The following is an 18,475-nucleotide window of genomic DNA, read 5'->3' as shown; positions in this document are numbered from 1 at the left end:
CGAAGAACTCACACGCACTCCTTGTGTTGGATTTCAACGATTCACTGTTGGATTCCTGGCCTGGTCCAGGCCCAGAGCAGACGTCTCCAGATCGACGCCAAGGTGATCGGCCTTTCACGTGGGTCTCGCCTGAGCCTGACTTAGAATTACAGTAGGCTTCGACCGTTGGTATAGTCAGATCGTCAGACACCATTAACAAATCCATCGTATTTGTATTGTAGCCACCGTATTGTATGTAGTCAGCAGTACACGTGACCTAGGACAGGCTGAAATTCACTCGAGACTGTCATTTGTGGGCACGGGCGACGGGACCAAATCAGCCGCAACTAAACCACTGCAAGTAACACCAGGAAAAAAAGTAACACCAGGAAAACACTGCTGCATTACGATTATTTTCTCTCTCTAGTCAGAGCAGGCAGTTCAATACGAGGCATCAATCATGGCACATGTGCTTCAGACGGTCAGTTTAATTGGTTGTGTGATAGGACTGATAGAGATTTACGTACATACACTGGTACACACACATACCATTCCCGAGCAAGACACGCACGTACTACAGACCAACATACAATATAGGAGTACTGATACCCGAAAATATGGTGGAGCACCCAGCGACGACCCTCCCTTGAATCTCACCGTCCCCCGCCTAACTAATGGACTGTCTCGATCTGTCCCAGTATCGTACGATACTACTTGTTCTCGTATTCCATCCTCGTATTGAACATCATGGGACCCACTCCGTGACGTCATCACAAATAGACGTGTTGTCTTCCTCCTCAGATCCCCTTCCCCTCCTCGCTCCTTTCCCATTGATCCTGTCCTAGAGCTTGCTAATCCCCAAAATCAAACCCAATCCACCCAGCGAGCTGTCCGCGTCCTCGTCGCCCCGCCTCGTCCAAGAACAGCAGATGGCGAGCTCTTCCTCCTCCGCCAAGACCCCCGGCGATGAGGCATTTCTACAAGTGCCATTAACACGGAGTAAGTTTCTCTCCTCCTTTTTTCATTTGATGTACAGGACATTGGCACCACCCTTACCAAATAAACATGGTATTTCATATCTGATTTTAATGTGTGTACACACAGCCGGGTGGATGCAGATTCTAGGAATGGGAGGAGGCCCACGTCGACTACATCCGACCTCGTTAGGGTCACATCTTTGCAGTTGCCGCTGCTAATCAGCTCCGACCAGGTGTTCAAGCAGAGGACATTCTTCTTCAGGCTCAGGCTGACCACAGGACCATCCTGCTCGTGGGGATTGCTATGCTGTCAGCTGTTCTTCTCATTCTATGTTCCATGGCTTAATGTGTCAGGATTTGGGAGCTACTAATATGAACCACCATGGTGTTAGCTGCAGAATACTTGGTCACCAGGCATGCATCTCTTCAAGCTTGATCTGGAATTTTCAAGATAACAATGGTAGGTGCAACACCAGCGCCAACATTCCAGATGATGATTCTGATGCAGAAGAACTGGACGAGGCCCACAGCAGCAATGCAACTTGTCCATCAGCAACTTCAGGCACATCTATTTAGAAGGTTGTCTCTGTCATTTCAGAATTTTTTGAATAAAAGTGCTATCTACTACAAGAGATAGGATTTGGAGCTTTGCTAAAGCTACCTGACTTAGCCGAACTGAAACTACACTTCAGCAAATGGTCAATCGACAAACACACTACATGCACTGTTCTAGATGAAAAGAGGAAGATTAGGTTCTGGTCATCACTTTTTCACCTATCACAGACAAACGTCCTGGCTGGCGATAAAATGTGGGAACTTGCAGCAATACAAGCTCACTTCACAACTCCAAATGTGAAGCAAAACATTGCAAACTGTAGGCTGGTATGACACACTGCTCGGTTTTTTCCTTGGGCCCAACTTTTACATGTTATATGACCGAACAAGTAAATTATGAACCATCTTTTATTCAGTTTCATGTCCCAGTCATTGCTCATTGCTCAACAAATGTATCAACATTTTCGATCCCCTCCCATCTTGCCCTGAAAAGAAAAGATTGCACCAGACCATGGCAGACGATCCATATGGCTCTTTTCATGTGTATCTACAATTTTTTCTCTTCATGGCAAGTTCAATGCACCAACTTGAAGAATAAATACCCACCTCATCCAGTCAACATGATTCACCGAGTGAGAATCTAATGCCAAAAATTTAAAACCCTCAGCAACACCTGTACTTATTTTTTGCTTTTTACCCTCCACTAATACAGGGAGGAGTCTTTAATCTGCATAATTCACATTGCAAGACACTTCAACGGTGTAAACTTCGAGTAACCACTCTGAGATGTGAGCATCCTATCTACAGTTTTTACCTACATTTTCTACATCATCGCATATTTGACTGAATCCTGTAATATATACTAATTATCAACATGTCACCCCGAGGAAGGTATTAAAAGGGGGAAAGGTTTCCTGGCGGTTCAGCTAGCTGAATTAGAAGACAAATTGTTGCCCCTTCCATATGACCTACAAAAATTAATATCTCATTCATGTTATTATATGATCACAACGGTATAATTGGAGCATATGAATATTCTCTGCCCTAACTGATCTTTCGATTGAAAAGTTGCAGTACTTATCTGATAGATTAATTTGCTCTCACATCTGTGGTGCCAATTGTTTCTTAGTGTTTATCGTGTAGCTTGGCACTTGTTAGTTTGGTTCCAATAAACTCAAGTACATTATGAAACTTCATTGTCATCTTTGAAAGCCTATACGGGAGCTGGATCAAAGCTTTTATTTTATCAGTTTGTTTTGTGCAGTTTTTAACGTTTTATGACTTGTTGAGCTTGAGGTAGAGGTGCCCCTTATTTGTTCTAATCTTTGCGAAGAATTGGGGGAGATATGAACCTGCCATCTGTGACATTATAGTGTAGTTTTCAATAGGCTTATTGTTGATTACTGATTGCTATGACATACTCAATGATAGCTAGTCCTTTAGCATACATTCTCTCTGGTCTTTCTCATGAGTTTTTTTGTTTCATTTCAGTTCCATGGTCCAGTCATCCTACAAACATGCCGGTGTCTTTACATATGGGGCATGTTGACCAAAACAATACGCATTGTTGATCCCCTGACATACACCCCAAGTGTTCGTGAAAATATAGAACTCCACAAGATTGCCGCTGACAAGATCCACATAGCCTTGTTCACATGCATCTACAAGACATCTTGGAGATAATCCCAAATCAAATCATTGAAGCAATTAAAGTTCAATAGTTTCCTAACGCCACCTATGAACAAACGGTTTGAAATAACCAGTGGATGTTGAACACTAAAGTATTGCAGCAGCACCATCCGTTTGGGAGGACAAATTTTATAAGTACTTTGTTGCTTAATTGCAACAACTATTCCCACATTGCTCCACATTTGTGTTGTACAGTGACAAATTTTCCTATTGGCTCAATAATATTGATCTCTCAAACCCGATCACCTGTACAAATTGTTCTTTGTTTTTATCCACCCTTCTTGAAACAAATGCAAAATCATTAGTTTTTAAAAAGCAAACCTCCTACCTCAGTATTGTTCAGGATGACACCTAAGAAACCATCTTTAAATTTTCCACCTCCCAAATATGAAGCACTCCAACTTTGAACGATTCATGATTTTTTACATGACAACCAAAACTAGCTCAATTTTCACTTTCTTCAAGCATATCGTTCAGTTTAGTTTTCATTACAACATGAGTTTTCTTGTTTACCTGATGCTTCGAGAGGTTGAAGATGAACAAACAGTATCCTGTGTGGCCATGAGCAATTACTTTCAACACCGTGTGATAAATGGGCCAGGCTGGCCAGCAGCTTTGCTTCCTGTCCCGGTCTGTTCTGCTGACGTCCACCGAGCGTATTTATTATGTATTCCTCCATGTATTTAATGGTATTCTTTTTTTTGAAACATATTTAATGGTATTCTTAATTACCATTGTTTCTGCCTTAATACCTGCTACTTTGTTTCCGAATCACGAAGCTCCCCACAGCCGCACAGATTCCCTCCGCGCTGGTTGCCATGAGCCAAAAATCCGCGTCCTACCTGATACATGATTTGAGTGGAGTCCAATCTGAAGGGCGTGATAGAGGGATTTTGCTCATGCACGGGTCATGGTCCCCGTGCATATTCCCTGCATCCAGTTCATTGCCGGAACCAGTTTCCATCAAATGATTGGATGTGATTCACATGGATCCAATTTCCCAACGCGTTTACTATTTTGTTCAGCTGCTTGTTTTTTTTTTCAATAAGGGAGCAAAACTGTCCAAGCCTCTGCATCAATTGATGCACACGACCATTTTATTGAATTATTCAAAGTATTCAAAATTCGAGAATGGAAAAAAAAAACAGAAAATACAGTCATGAGTCTGACAGAGTTGCCACATGAATCAACCAACGGAACAAACGACACAAAACTAGGCTAGCTATACTATATCCTATTACTGTGTCGCCATCCAGTAGCCCAAAATAGAAGTCCTGAGTAACCACCAGCAACAACCGGTTGCATCCAGTACCCATATCCTTGCGCTGGTCCACCGGGACCAGAAAAGCCCATAACTGGATCCAGTGCACAGCTCGATGAATAACCTGCAAAAAGTTAGTACCTTTTTGATTATTAAAAATGATATCATTCTAGTTCTCCAAATTATCCAGCATATAGCAGGTATCCCAATCCGAATTTCATTCTTATCTTTCTTTGGAACTCCATTCAACCAATTCTCAAACATATTTTTGATATTTGCAGGTGGTAGAAATGTTATAAGCAAAATAAATCATCCTCCAAATAATCTTAACAAACGGACATGCAAGAAACAAATGATGGACAGTTTCATTAGCATCAAAAAAACAACACTTTTGAGACCCCGTCCACCTACGTTTTGCCAAATTATCCTTAGTAATTAAGTAAGACCTTGTTATTAAGGAACCACATAAAGATTTTAATCTTCAAAGGGATTTTCAGTTTTCACAAATACTTACGCAAAAATCTAGTATGACCATTCATATAATCGAGATACATAGATTTAACTGTAAACAAACTGGAATTTGTAAGCTTCCATACAAATTTATCAGGCTCCGTATTAAGGTTAATAGTAATGAGTCTTTGACACAAATATAACCATTCATTATATTTAGCGGTGTTTGAGCCAATACCGTGGAAACCAAGACATTCTTATGCTGAACAATGTTGTATAGAGAGGAATATCGTTGCAATAGAGGAACATACCCTAACAAAATATCTTCCCAAAAATATATCGAGGTACCATCACCAACTTTGAAAGAACCCCTACTGAAAAAATCTGACTTCACTTTCATAAGACCTTTCCAAAAGGGCGAGTCCGTAGGCTTTACCTCTACTTGAGCTAAAGTTTTAGAATGAAGGTATTTATTATGCAAAATCTGATGCCACATACCCTCTTTAGTAAGGAGTTTGAACAGCCATTTACTAAGCAAAAATTTATTCTTTAATCCTAATACCTCAATACCAAGGCCCCCCTGCTCTTTCAGTCTACATACCATGTTCCACTTAGAAAGTCTATATTTTCTCTTGTTTTCATCAGACTGCCAGAAAAAATTCGATCTATAAAAATCTAGTCTTTTTCGGACACCCACCGGAATCTTCATAAAAGACAACATAAACATTGGTAAGCTTGTCAAAACCGAATTAATGAGAACTAGCCTATCCTCATAAGAAAGCATTTTACTATGCCAGCAACCTAGTTTCGAAGCAAAAAAAATTCAACCGAATTCCACTCAGCATTTCTCAACTTTCGGTGATGAATAGGGATACCAATGTACTTAAATGGTAACACCCCAGCCTCACACCCAAAAAATTGCATGTATTGGTGTTCAATGTCTTTCGCCATACCAAAACAAAAAAATTCACTTTTATGAAAGTTAATCTTTAGTCCAGAGAGCTGCTCAAAAATGCATAAGATAAACTTCATGTTAAGCGTCTTAGCAATATCATGCTCCATAAACAATATTGTATCATCAGCGTATTGTAAAATTTAGATGCCATCATCAACTAAATGAGGTAGTAGACCTCCAATTTGACCCACCTCCTTAGCCCGCACAATAAGAATGGCTAACATATCCGCAACAATGTTAAAAAGAATAGGGGACAAAGGGTCGCCCTGTATCAATCCTTTCCTAGTTTGAAAATTATGGCCAATATCATCATTTACCCTAATTCCCACACTCCCAGCTTACACATAATGCTTAATTCGGTCACACCAGATTTCATCAAACCCTTTCATACGCAGCACTTGCTGCGAAAACGGCCATTTAACTTTACCATATGCCTTCTCAAAATTAATTTTGAAAAGAACGCCGTCTAACTTCTTTGTATGCAACTCATGAATAGATTCATGAAGAACAACAACTCCTAAAATATGTCTGTTTGGCATAAACGCAGTTTGAGTAGTTTTAATTACTTTATGAGCTATATCAGAAATACGAATAGTGGCAACTTTAGTGAATATCTTAAAACTCACATTGAGTAGACAAATAGGTCTGTACTGCTGAATTTGCGTCGCATTCTCTTTTTTTGGAAGCAAAGTAATAACGCCAAAATTTAACTTATACAAAGGTAATTCACCTCTTTGGAAGGAAGCAAACAGCGCCATTAAATCAAATTTTATTACTTCCCAAAACGTTTGATAAAACTCGGCAGGAATCCCATCCGGTCCCGGAGATTTTTTACGTTCCATCTGAAAAATTGCCTCATGAACTTCCTCCATAGAGTAGTCCCTGACCAACAGATCATTTTCAGTCGCAGATAGTTGAGGAATATCATTAATCCTATCTTCCATCATCATAACCAAACTCTGCTGCGGCTCACCAAACAGTTTTTTATAGTACTCAATAATATAAACTTTAATATTTTCATCTCAAGTTGATATTTTTCTTTTTCTTATGTTTCCCATTAGCAATTAGATGAAAATATTTTGTATTGTTGCCACCTTGTTCCACAAATTTAACCTTTGCCCTCTGAGCCCATTTTGTTTCCTCATCACGTCTAAGCTTATTTAATTTTTCATTAGCCAACTTTAACTCGTCCCTCTCAACATTAGATAAAGGACAAGTCTCTGTTATGACATCTAGGAAATCAATAATATTTAGTAGCCTTTCCTTCTCTAATTTATATTTCCACTTAAGTTTTTGGCCCAACCCTTTAAATATCGGCGTAGATGTCTAATCTTTTTTTCCAGGTATCAATTGGTGAGACCCCAATGGGACCTACAGTCCATTCAGTTGCCACCATATCATAAAACCCCTCTTGATCAAACCAGGACAACTCAAAAGAAAAACGAGACTTGTTCCCCAAATGTGCATGATTACCTAAATCACTCAGTAGAGGTGTATGATCAAAACCTGAACGGGATAAAGTCCTCACCGACACTAAAGGAAATTTTTGTTCCTATTCGACACTAGCCAAAACACGATCCAACTTGTTCAGCTGCTTGTTGTTTAGAGCTTCTTCGAATTTTCTCTAACGTAGACACAACACCATGAGGAAGCATCGCCAGAGTCGAGGTCAGACCTGAGGGGGAGGTGGATGATACGTTGCAAACGTATTTATAATTTTTGATGCTCCATGCTTGTTCTACACCAATTCCTCTGTGTTTTATGTGCACTTTGCATCATTTTATGAAATTTATTGGACTAACCTATTAACAAGTGCCACAGTGCCAGTTCATGTTTATTATGTCTGTTTATTGCAGAAAATGTCCAAAAATGAAAGTGCTCGGAAAATTCTGGAAAAATCACAGAAATTCTAATATACCAGAAGACCCCGGGAGCCAGAAGGAGAGCCGGAGGGGGCTACAGGCCGCCCATACCAGGCCCAGGCGCGGCCAGCCCTGGCCCGCGCCTGGGGTGGTATGGTGGCCTCGTGCGCCCCCTGGCGTCGCCTCTTCGCCTATAAGACCCCTCTGACCTAAAAACTCTGTGACATATCACCCTCCGTCCATGAAAAGTTCCGTAGCCGTCGTCATCGCCGAAACAAAGCTTCGGGGGACAGAAGTTTCTGTTCCGGCACCCTGCCGAGACGGGGAAGTGCCCCCGGAGCCATCGCCATCAACTCCACCGCCTCCACTTCGACTCCATGATGGTTTGTGAGTAGTTCCCACAGGGACTATGGGTTCTTGGCTGTAGCTATATGGTACTCTCTCCCATGTGCTTCAATACAATGATCTCATGAGCTGCCTTACATGATTGATATCCATATGATGTAATCGGTGTTGTGTTCGTTGGGATCCGATGGATTGATCATTATGTTCAGTATATCTTATAAGTTTGTAAAGTATTTATTGCTGCAATATTGTTATGTTTAAAGCTTGTCACTAGTGCACGAGTGGCATGATCTTACATCTAGGCTCTATAATTGTTGCTTAGATTGTGTCTACAAATTGTATGCACATGTCTTTGTCCAGAACCCGAGGCCCCAAAGTGATCTCGAATTGGGATAACCGGAGGGGATGGCTTTGATATGAGGATCACATGTTTTCACCAAGTGTTAATTCTTTGCTCCGGTGCTATATTAAAAGGAGTACCTTAATTACCAGTAGTTTCCCTTGAGACCCCGCTGCAAACGGGCTGGTAGGACAAAAGATGTTATGCAAGTTTTTCATTGCGAGCACGTATGACTATATATGGAAAACATGCCTACGATATTAATAGACTGGATATTTTGTCTTAATGCTAAATTCAATTCTGTCAATTTGATACGTCTCCAACGTATCGATAATTTCTTGTGTTCCATGCCACATTATCGATGTTATCTACATGTTTTATGCACACTTTATGTCATATTCGTGCATTTTCTGGAACTAACCTATTAACAAGATGCCGAAGTGCCGATTCTTGTTTTCTGCTGTTTTTGGTTTCGAAATCCTAGTAAAGAAATATTCTCGGAATTGGACGAAATAAAAGCCCGGAGGCCTATTTTCTCACGAAGCTTCCGAAGTCCGAAGACGAAAGGAAGTGGGGCCACGAGGGAGCCAAACCCTAGGGCGGCGCGGCCCCCCTTGGCCGCGCCGCCCTGTCATCCGGGGCCCCTGTGCCCCTCTCGACTTGCCCTTCCGCCTACTTAAAGCCTCCGTGACGAAACTTCCGATACCGAGAGCCACGATACGGAAAACCTTACCGAGACGCCGTCGCCGCCGATCCCATCTCGGGGATCCTCGGAGATCGCTCTCCGGCACCCTGCCGGAGAGGGGAATCATCTCCCGGAGGACTCTACACCGCCATGGTCGCCTCGGAGTGATGAGTGAGTAGTCTACCCCTGGACTATGGGTCCATAGCAGTAGCTAGATGGTTGTCTTCTCCCCATTGTGCTATCATTGTCGGATCTTGTGAGCTGCCTAACATGATCAAGATCATCTATATGTAATTCTATATGTTGCGTTTGTTGGGATCCGATGAATAGAGAATACTTGTTATGTTCATTATCAAAGTTATGCTTATGTGTTGTTTATGATCTTGCATGCTCTCCGTTACTAGTAGATGCTCTGGCCAAGTAGATGCTTTTAACTCCAAGAGGGAGTACTTATGCTCGATAGTGGGTTCATGCCGCATTGACACCTGGGACGATGACGAAAAGTTCTAAGGTTGTGTTGTGTTGTTGCCACTAGGGATAAAACATTGATGCTATGTCTAAGGATGTAGTTGTTGATTGCATTACGCACCATACTTAATGCAATTGTCTGTTGCTTGCAACTTGATACTGGAGGGGTTCGGATGATAACTCTGAAGGTGGACTTTTTAGGCATAGATGCGGTTGGATGGCGGTCTATGTACTTTATCGTAATGCCCAATTAAATCTCACTATACTCATCATGATATGTATGTGCATTGTCATGCTCTCTTTATTTGTCAATTGCCCAACCGTAATTTGTTCACCCAACATGCTCGTTCGTCTTATGGGAGAGACACCTCTAGTGAACTGTGGACCCCGGTCCAATTCTCTTTACTCGAAATACAATCTACTGCAATACTTGTTTTTACTGTTTTCTCTCGCAAACAATCATCTTCCACACAATACGGTTAATCCTTTGTTACAGCAAGCCGGTGAGATTGACAACCTCACTGTTTCGTTGGGGCAAAGTACTTTGGTTGTGTTGTGCGAGGTTCCACGTTGGCGCCGGAATCTCCGGTGTTGCGCCGCACTACATCCCGCCGCCATCAACCTTCAACGTGCTTCTTGGCTCCTCCTGGTTCGATAAACCTTGGTTTCTTTCGAGGGAAAACTTGCTGCTGTGCTCATCATACCTTCCTCTTGGGGTTGCCCAACGAACGTGTGAAATACACGCCATCAAGCATATTTTCACGGCGCCGTTGCTCGGGGAGATCAAGACACGCCGCAAGGGGAGTCTCCACTTCTCAATCTCTTTACTTTGTTTTTGTCTTGCTTAGTTTTATTTACTACTTTGTTTGCTGCACTAAATCAAAATACAAAAAAATTAGTTGCTAGTTTTACTTTATTTGCTGTCTTGTTTGCTATATCGAAAACACAAAAAAATTAGTTTACTTGCATTTACTTTATCTAGTTTGCTTTATTTACTATTGCTAAAATGGCTACCCCTGAAAATACTAAGTTGTGTGACTTCACAACCACAAATAATAATGATTTCTTATGCACACCTATTGCTCCACCTGCTACTACCGCAGAATTCTTTGAAATTAAACCTGCTTTACTGAATCTTGTTATGAAAGATCAATTTTCTGGAATTAGTTCTGATGATGCTGTTGCCCATCTCAATAATTTTGTTGAACTATGCGAAATGCAAAAATATAAAGATGTAGATGGTGATATTATTAAACTAAAATTGTTCCCTTTCTCATTAAGAGGAAGAGCTAAAGATTGGCTGCTATCTCTGCCTAAGAATAGTATTGATTCATGGACTAAATGCAAGGATGCTTTTATTGGTAGATATTATCCCCCTGCTAAAATTATATCTTTGAGGAGTAGCATAATGAATTTTAAACAATTAGATACTGAACATGTTGCTCAAGCTTGGGAAAGAATGAAATCTCTCGGTTAAAAATTGCCCAACCCATGGATCGACTACTTGGATGATCATCCAAACCTTCTATGCGGGACTAAATTTTTCTTCGCGGAATTTATTGGATTCAGCTCATTGGAGGTACCTTTATGTCCATCACTCTTGGTGAAGCAACAAAGCTCCTTGATAATATGATGGTTAATTACTCTGAATGGCACACTGGAAAGAGCTCCACAAGGTAAGAAGGTAAATTCTGTTGAAGAATCCTCTTCCTTGAATGATAAGGTTGATGCTATTATGTCTATGCTTGCGAATGATAGGACTAATGTTGATCCTAATAATGTTCCGTTAGCTTCATTGGTTGCACAAGAAGAACATGTTGATGTAAACTTCATTAAAAATAATAATTTCAACAACAATGCTTATCTGAACAATTCTAGTAATAACTATAGGCCATATCCTTATAATAATGGTAACGGTTATGCTAATTCTTATGGGAATTCTTACAACAATAATAGGAATACACCCCCTGGACTTGAAGCCATGCTTAAAGAATTTATTAGTACACAAACCGCCTTTAACAAATCATGTTGAGGAAAAACTCAATAAAATTGATATTCTTGTTTCTAGAGTTGATAGTCTTGCCTCCGATGTTGATCTTTTGAAATCGAAAGTTATGCCTAATAGGGATATTGAAAATAAAATTGTTACTACAGCAAATGCCATCCAAGTTAGAATTAATGAGAATATAAGATTAATGGCTGAAGCACGTGCTAGGTGGGATAGAGAAGAAAATGAAAAACTAGCTAAAGAGAAGAATATAGTTAAAGTTTGGACTATTACCACCACTAGTAATGCTAATGCTACACATGTTGCTGCACCTCCTACTCATACTAATAAAAGAATTGGTGTTAGCAATGTTTCCACTTCTAATGCAAAGCGCGAAAACGCTCTGAAATCGCTAAAACTCGCTGAAACCGCCTATGATAAAGCTGCTGAAATTTTTTCCAACATTGGGGATGATGATCCCATTGCTTTAGATTATAATGGTTTGAATTTTGATGATTGCCACATCTCTGAAGTTATAAAGTTCTTGCAAAAACTTGCTAAAAGTCCTAATGCTAGTGCTATAAATTTGGCTTTCACGCATCATATTACAAATGCTCTCATAAAAGCTAGAGAAGAGAAACTAGAGCGCGAAGCCTCTATTCCTAAAAAGCTAGAAGATGGTTGGGAGCCCATCATTAAGATGAAGGTTAAAGATTTTGATTGTAATGCTTTATGTGATCTTGGTGCAAGTATTTCATTGTGCTGAAGAAAATTTATAATATGCTTGACTTGCCACCGCTGAAAAATTGCTATTTGGATGTTAATCTTGCTGATCATTCTACAAAGAAACCTTTGGGTAAAGTTGATAATGTTCGCATTACCGTTAACAATAATCTTGTTCCCGTTGATTTTTTTGTCTTGGATATTGAATGCAATGCATCTTGTCCAATTATATTGGGAAGACCTTTTCTTCGAACTGTTGGTGGTATTATTGATATGAGGGAAGGTAATATAAAATATCAATTTCCTCTCAAGAAATGTATGGAACACTTCCCTAGAAAGAGAATAAAGGTACCTTATGATTCTATTATTAGAACAAATTATGATGTTGATGCTTCATCTCTCGATGTTACTTGATACACACTTTCTGCGCCTAGCTGAAAGACGTTAAACAAAAGCGCTTATGGGAGACAACCCATGTTTTTACCTACAGTACTTTGTTTTTATTTTGTGTCTTGGAAGTTGTTTACTACTGTAGAAACCTCTCCTTATCTTAGTTTTGAGTTTTGTTGTGCCAAGTTAAGCCGTTGATAGAAAAGTAAGTACTAGATTTGGATTACTGCGCAGTTCCAGATTTCTTTGCTATCACGAATCTGGGTCCACCTCCCTGTAGGTAGCTCAGAAAATTACGCCAATTTACGAGCATGATCCTCAGATATGTACGCAACTTTCATTCAATTTGAGCATTTTCATTTGAGCAAGTCTGGTGCCATTTTAAAATTCGTCAATACGAACTGTTCTGTTTTGATAGATTCTGCCTTTTATTTCGCATTGCCTCTTTCGCTATGTTGGATGAATTTCTTTGATCCACTAATGTCCAGTAGCATTATGCAATGTCCAGAAGTGTTAAGAATGATTGTGTCACCTCTGAATATGTCAATTTATATTGTGCACTAACCCTCTAATGAGTTGTTTCGAGTTTGGTGTGGAGGAAGTTTTCAAGGATCAAGAGAGGAGTATGATGCAACATGATCAAGGAGAGTGAAAGCTCTAAGATTGGGGATGCACCCGGTGGTTCACCCCTGCATATATCAAGAAGACTCAAGCGTCTAAGCTTGGGGATGCCCAAGGCATCCCCTTCTTCATCGATAAATTATCAGGTTCCTCCCCTGAAACTATATTTTTATTCGGCCACATCTTATGTGCTTTTTCTTGGAGCGTCGGTTTGTTTTTGTTTTTGTTTTGTTTGAATAAAATGGATCCTAGCATTCACTTTATGGGAGAGATACACGCTCCGCTGTAGCATATGGACAAATATGTCCTTGGTTTCTACTCATAGTATTCATGGCGAAGTTTCTCCTTCGTTAAATTGTTATATGGTTGGAATTGGAAAATGATACATGTAGTAATTGCTATAAATGTCTTGGGTAATGTGATACTTGGCAATTGTTGTGCTCATGTTTAAGCTCTTGCATCATATGCTTTGCACCCATTAATGAAGAAATACATAGAGCATGCTAAAATTTGGTTTGCATATTTGGTTTCTCTAAGGTCTAGATAATTTCTAGTTTTGAGTTTGAACAACAAGGAAGACGGTGTAGAGTCTTATAATGTTTTCAATATGTCTTTTATGTGAGTTTTGCTGTACCGTTCATCCTTGTGTTTGTTTCAAATAACCGTGCTAGCCTAAACCTTGTATCGAGAGGGAATACTTCTCATGCATCCAAAATACTTGAGCCAACCACTATGCCATTTGTGTCCACCATACCTACCTATACTACATGGTATTTTCCCGCCATTCCAAAGTAAATTGCTTGAGTGCTACCTTTAAAATTCCATCATTCACCTTTGCAATATATAGCTCATGGGACAAATAGCTTAAAAACTATTGTGGTATTGAATATGTAATTATGCACTTTATCTCTTATTAAGTTGCTTGTTGTGCGATAACCATGTTTACTCGGGGAACGCCATCAACTCATTGTTGAATTTCATGTGAGTTGCTATGCATGTTTGTCTTGTCCGAAGTAAGGGCGATCTACACCGAGTTGAATGGTTTGAGCATGCATATTGTGAGAGAAGAACATTGGGCCGCTAACTAAAGCCATGATTCATGGTGGAAGTTTCAGTTTTGGACAAATATCCTCAAATCTCTAATGAGAAAAGAATTAATTGTTGTCAAATGCTTAAAGCATTAAAAGAGGAGTCCATTATCTCGTTGTCTATGTTGTCCCGGTATGGATGTCTAAGTTGAGAATAATCAAAAGCGAGAAATCCAAATGCGAGCTTTCTCCTTAGACCTTTGTACGAGCGGCATAGAGGTACCCCTTTGTGAAACTTGGTTAAAGCATATGTATTGCGGTGATAATCCGAGTAGTCCAAGCTAATTAGGACAAGGTGCGAGCACTATTAGTACACTATGCATGAGGCTTGCAACTTATAAGATATAATTTACATGATGCATATGCTTTATTACTACCGTTGACAAAATTGTTTCATGTTTTCAAAATCAAAGCTCTAGCACAAATATAGCAATCGATGCTTTTCCTCTATGAGGACCATTCTTTTACTTTCAATGTTGAGTCAGTTCACCTATTTCTCTCCACCTCAAGAAGCAAACACTTGTGTGAACTGTGCATTGATTCCTACATACTTGCTTATTGCACTTATTATATTACTCTATGTTGACAATATCCATGAGATATACATGTTACAAGTTGAAAGCAACCGCTGAAACTTAATCTTCTTTTGTGTTGCTTCAATACCTTTACTTTGAATTATTGCTTTATGAGTTAACTCTTATGCAAGACTTATTGATGCTTGTCGTGAAGTGCTATTCATGAAAAGTCTTTGCTTTATGATTCACTTGTTTACTCATGTCATACACATTGTTTTGATCGCTGCATTCTCTACATATGCTTTACAAATAGTATGATCAAGTTTATGATGGCATGTCACTCCAGAAATTATCTTTGTTATCGTTTTACTCGCTCGGGACGAGCGGAACTAAGCTTGGGGATGCCGATACGTCTCCAACGTATCGATAATTTCTTGTGTTCCATGCCACATTACCGATGTTATCTACATGTTTTATGCACACTTTATGTCATATTCGTGCATTTTACGGAACTAACCTATTAACAAGATGCTCGAAGTGCCGATTGCTGTTGTTCTCGCTTTTTGGTTTCAGAAATCCTAGTAAAGAAATATTCTCGGAATTGGACGAAATAAAAGCCCGGAGGCCTATTTTCTCACGAAGCTTCCGGAAGTCCGAAGACGAAAGGAAGTGGGGCCACGGGGAGCCAAACCCTAGGGCGGCGCGGCCCCCCCTTGGCCACGCCGCCTCGTCATCCGGGGCCCATGTGCCCCCTCTCGACTTGCCCTTCCGCCTACTTAAAGCCTCCGTGACGAAACTTCCGGCACCGAGAGCCACGATACGGAAAACCTTACCGAGACGCCGTCGCCGCCGATCCCATCTCGGGGGATCCCGGAGATCGCCTCCGGCACCCTGCCGGAGAGGGGAATCATCTCCCGGAGGACTCTACACCGCCATGGTCGCCTCCGGAGTGATGAGTGAGTAGTCTACCCCTGGACTATGGGTCCATAGCAGTAGCTAGATGGTTGTCTTCTCCCCATTGTGCTATCATTGTCGGATCTTGTGAGCTGCCTAACATGATCAAGATCATCTATATGTAATTCTATATGTTGCGTTTGTTGGGATCCGATGAATAGAGAATACTTGTTATGTTGATTATCAAAGTTATGCTTATGTGTTGTTTATGATCTTGCATGCTCTCCGTTACTAGTAGATGCTCCGGCCAAGTAGATGCTTTTAACTCCAAGAGGGAGTACTTATGCTCGATAGTGGGTTCATGCTCGCATTGACACTCAGGGACGAGTGACAGAAAGTTCTAAGGTTGTGTTGTGCTTGTTGCCACTAGGGATAAAACATTGATGCTATGTCTAAGGATGTAGTTGTTGATTACATTACGCACCATACTTAATGCAATTGTCTCGTTGCTTGCAACTTAATACCGGAGGGGTTCGGATGATAACTTCGAAGGTGGACTTTTTAGGCATAGATGCGGTTGGATGGCGGTCTATGTACTTTGTCGTAATGCCCAATTAAATCTCACTATACTCATCATGATATGTATGTGCATTGTCATGCTCTCTTTATTTGTCAATTGCCCAAGCTGTAATTTGTTCACCCAACATGTTGTTCGTCTTATGGGAGAGACACCTCTAGTGAATCTGTGGACCCCGGTCCAATTCTCTTTACTCGAAATACAATCTACTGCAATACTTGTTTTTACTTGTTTTCTCTGCAAACAATCATCTTCCACACAATACGGTTAATCCTTTGTTACAGCAAGTCGGTGAGATTGACAACCTCACTCGTTTCGTTGGGGCAAAGTACTTTGGTTGTGTTGTGCGGGTTCCACGTTGGCGCCGGAATCTCCGGTGTTGCGCCGCACTACATCCCGCCGCCATCAACCTTCAACGTGCTTCTTGGCTCCTCCTGGTTCGATAAACCTTGGTTTCTTTCTGAGGGAAAACTTGCTGCTGTGCTCATCATACCTTCCTCTTGGGGTTGCCCAACGAACGTGTGAAATACACGCCATCACAATTGCCCAGCTGTAATTTGTTCACCCAACGCTTGTTATGTGGAGAGTTACCACTAGTGTAGATCGCCTGGAACCCAGATCCTTTATTTCATCATCATTGCTTTTCAATCAACTGCGCGCTGGGATATTTTCCAGTGCCATCGACTCTGTGTTACTACTACTGCTGTGTTACTATTGCTCTCATATTACTGCCGCATCACATTCCCTGTCAACACGCCATCAAAGTAGTACCAACTATTTTCTGGCGCCGCATCATATTATCACTGTTTTCACATCACCCTGTTGCTAGTGGTTTTCCAGGTGCAGCTGAATTGACAACTCCGTTGTCAAGGCTTACAAGTATTCTTTGGCTCCCCTTGTGTCGAAACAACAAATTTGGGTTTTACTCTCCTCGAAGACTGTTGCGATCCCCTATACTTGTGGGTCATCAGTGGACGCAACATGCAGCGGTGCCCAGTGGAAGAGAGGTGATATTTGAGGTTGCAGACTTGGAGGTGGCTTCGTCAAGTTTGTAGGTCATGCGACGGCTATCCTAGTGAGATAACTTCGGGTTGATATTTGTATTTTCTTTTTAAGACTTTGTCGCATAATATAAATAAATAAAACATTGTCCATCATTTTGATGAAGAGGCCAGATGTTTCATCCTCTATAAAAAAAACGAAGAGCACAATGAAGAAAGTGAGGTTAAACCTGAGGTGGATGTAGTAACGGTTGAGGCGAGGCTAGAGGGCTAGGGTTTCAGGGGTTTGGGGTTAGACTGATGGTGTCGGAGAAAAACTTGTACATAAGGAGGTCTATAGAAGACTTCACTGACTTGTCGGACTATATAATGAGCATCCATGACTCTCCGAAAGACCAAAAAAATACAAATTAAAGAAAGCAGGAAGACTTTGTCATCATGCTCACAAATTTACGAACAAAGTCAGGATAGATTATGTAGAGAAGGGGGTCCAAAATTTAATTTAAGAACATGCATTTACCAATGAAGGGAAGACCTCGACTTCAAGTCAGAAGTCCTTGGTTTCACCTACAAAGCCAAGCAAATCGTGAATATCCGATTGATACGTCTCCAACGTACCTATAATTTCTGATGTTCCATGCTTGTTTTATGACAATACTTACATGTTTTGCTTGCACTTTATAATGTTTTTATGCATTTTCCGGAACTAACCTATTAACGAGATGCCGAAGGGCCAGCTTGCTGTTTTCTCGTTGTTTTTGGTTCCGTAAAGGCTGTTCGGGCAATATTCTCGGAATTCGACGAAACGAAGACCCAACACCTTATTTTTCCCGGAACCTTCCCGTGAAAGTCAAAGGGGGACCAGAGGGGTGCCCTGGGGGCCCCACACGTGTGGCCGGCGCGGCCCAGGAGGGGGCGCGCCGCCCTAGTGTGAGGTGGCCCCGTGGCCCCTCCGACTCCGACTCTTCGCCTATTTAAGCCGTCTCGACCTAAAAACGCGGGACCAATTGACGAAACTCCAGAAAGACTCCAGGGGCGCCGCCACCATCGCGAAACTCCGTTTCAGGGGACAGAAGTCTCTGTTCCGGCACCCTGCCAGGACGGGGAAGTGCC

The 18,475-nt window shown here is 41.1% G+C and overlaps 1 protein-coding gene across 2 annotated transcripts; it reads left to right on the top strand.

Annotated features, from left to right (window-relative positions):
• The first annotated feature begins 811 nt into the window (after positions 1-811).
• Positions 812-3,437, top strand: LOC124693279. 2 transcript variants are annotated; one of them, XM_047226754.1, is made up of 6 exons: positions 812-978; positions 1,084-1,535; positions 1,649-1,838; positions 1,928-2,143; positions 2,224-2,299; positions 3,003-3,437. In XM_047226754.1, exons 2-6 carry the CDS (start codon positions 1,414-1,416, stop codon positions 3,080-3,082), a joined length of 684 nt encoding a protein of 227 aa, XP_047082710.1. In that variant the 5' UTR covers positions 812-978; positions 1,084-1,413; the 3' UTR covers positions 3,083-3,437. The 2 variants fall into 2 exon arrangements, 1 of the variants encoding a protein (XP_047082710.1); XR_006999945.1 differs by lacking the exons at positions 1,649-1,838; positions 1,928-2,143.
• Positions 3,438-18,475: the final 15,038 nt, after the last annotated feature.

Source organism: Lolium rigidum, chromosome 2 (genome assembly GCF_022539505.1).
Source record: "Lolium rigidum isolate FL_2022 chromosome 2, APGP_CSIRO_Lrig_0.1, whole genome shotgun sequence".
Lineage (NCBI taxonomy): Eukaryota > Viridiplantae > Streptophyta > Magnoliopsida > Poales > Poaceae > Lolium > Lolium rigidum.
This window is presented reverse-complemented; position numbering and strand designations above follow the sequence as displayed.

Excerpts from the sequence above, each read along its gene's own strand:
- LOC124693279 (XM_047226754.1), top strand. The coding sequence starts at position 1,414 with ATGGTAGGTGCAACACCAGCGCCAACATTCCAGATGATGATTCTGATG. Across the intron at positions 2,144-2,223 it reads CAGTCAACATGATTCACCGA|GGAGGAGTCTTTAATCTGCA; the intron begins GTGAGAATCTAA and ends CCACTAATACAG. Across the intron at positions 2,300-3,002 it reads TCGAGTAACCACTCTGAGAT|TTCCATGGTCCAGTCATCCT; the intron begins GTGAGCATCCTA and ends GTTTCATTTCAG.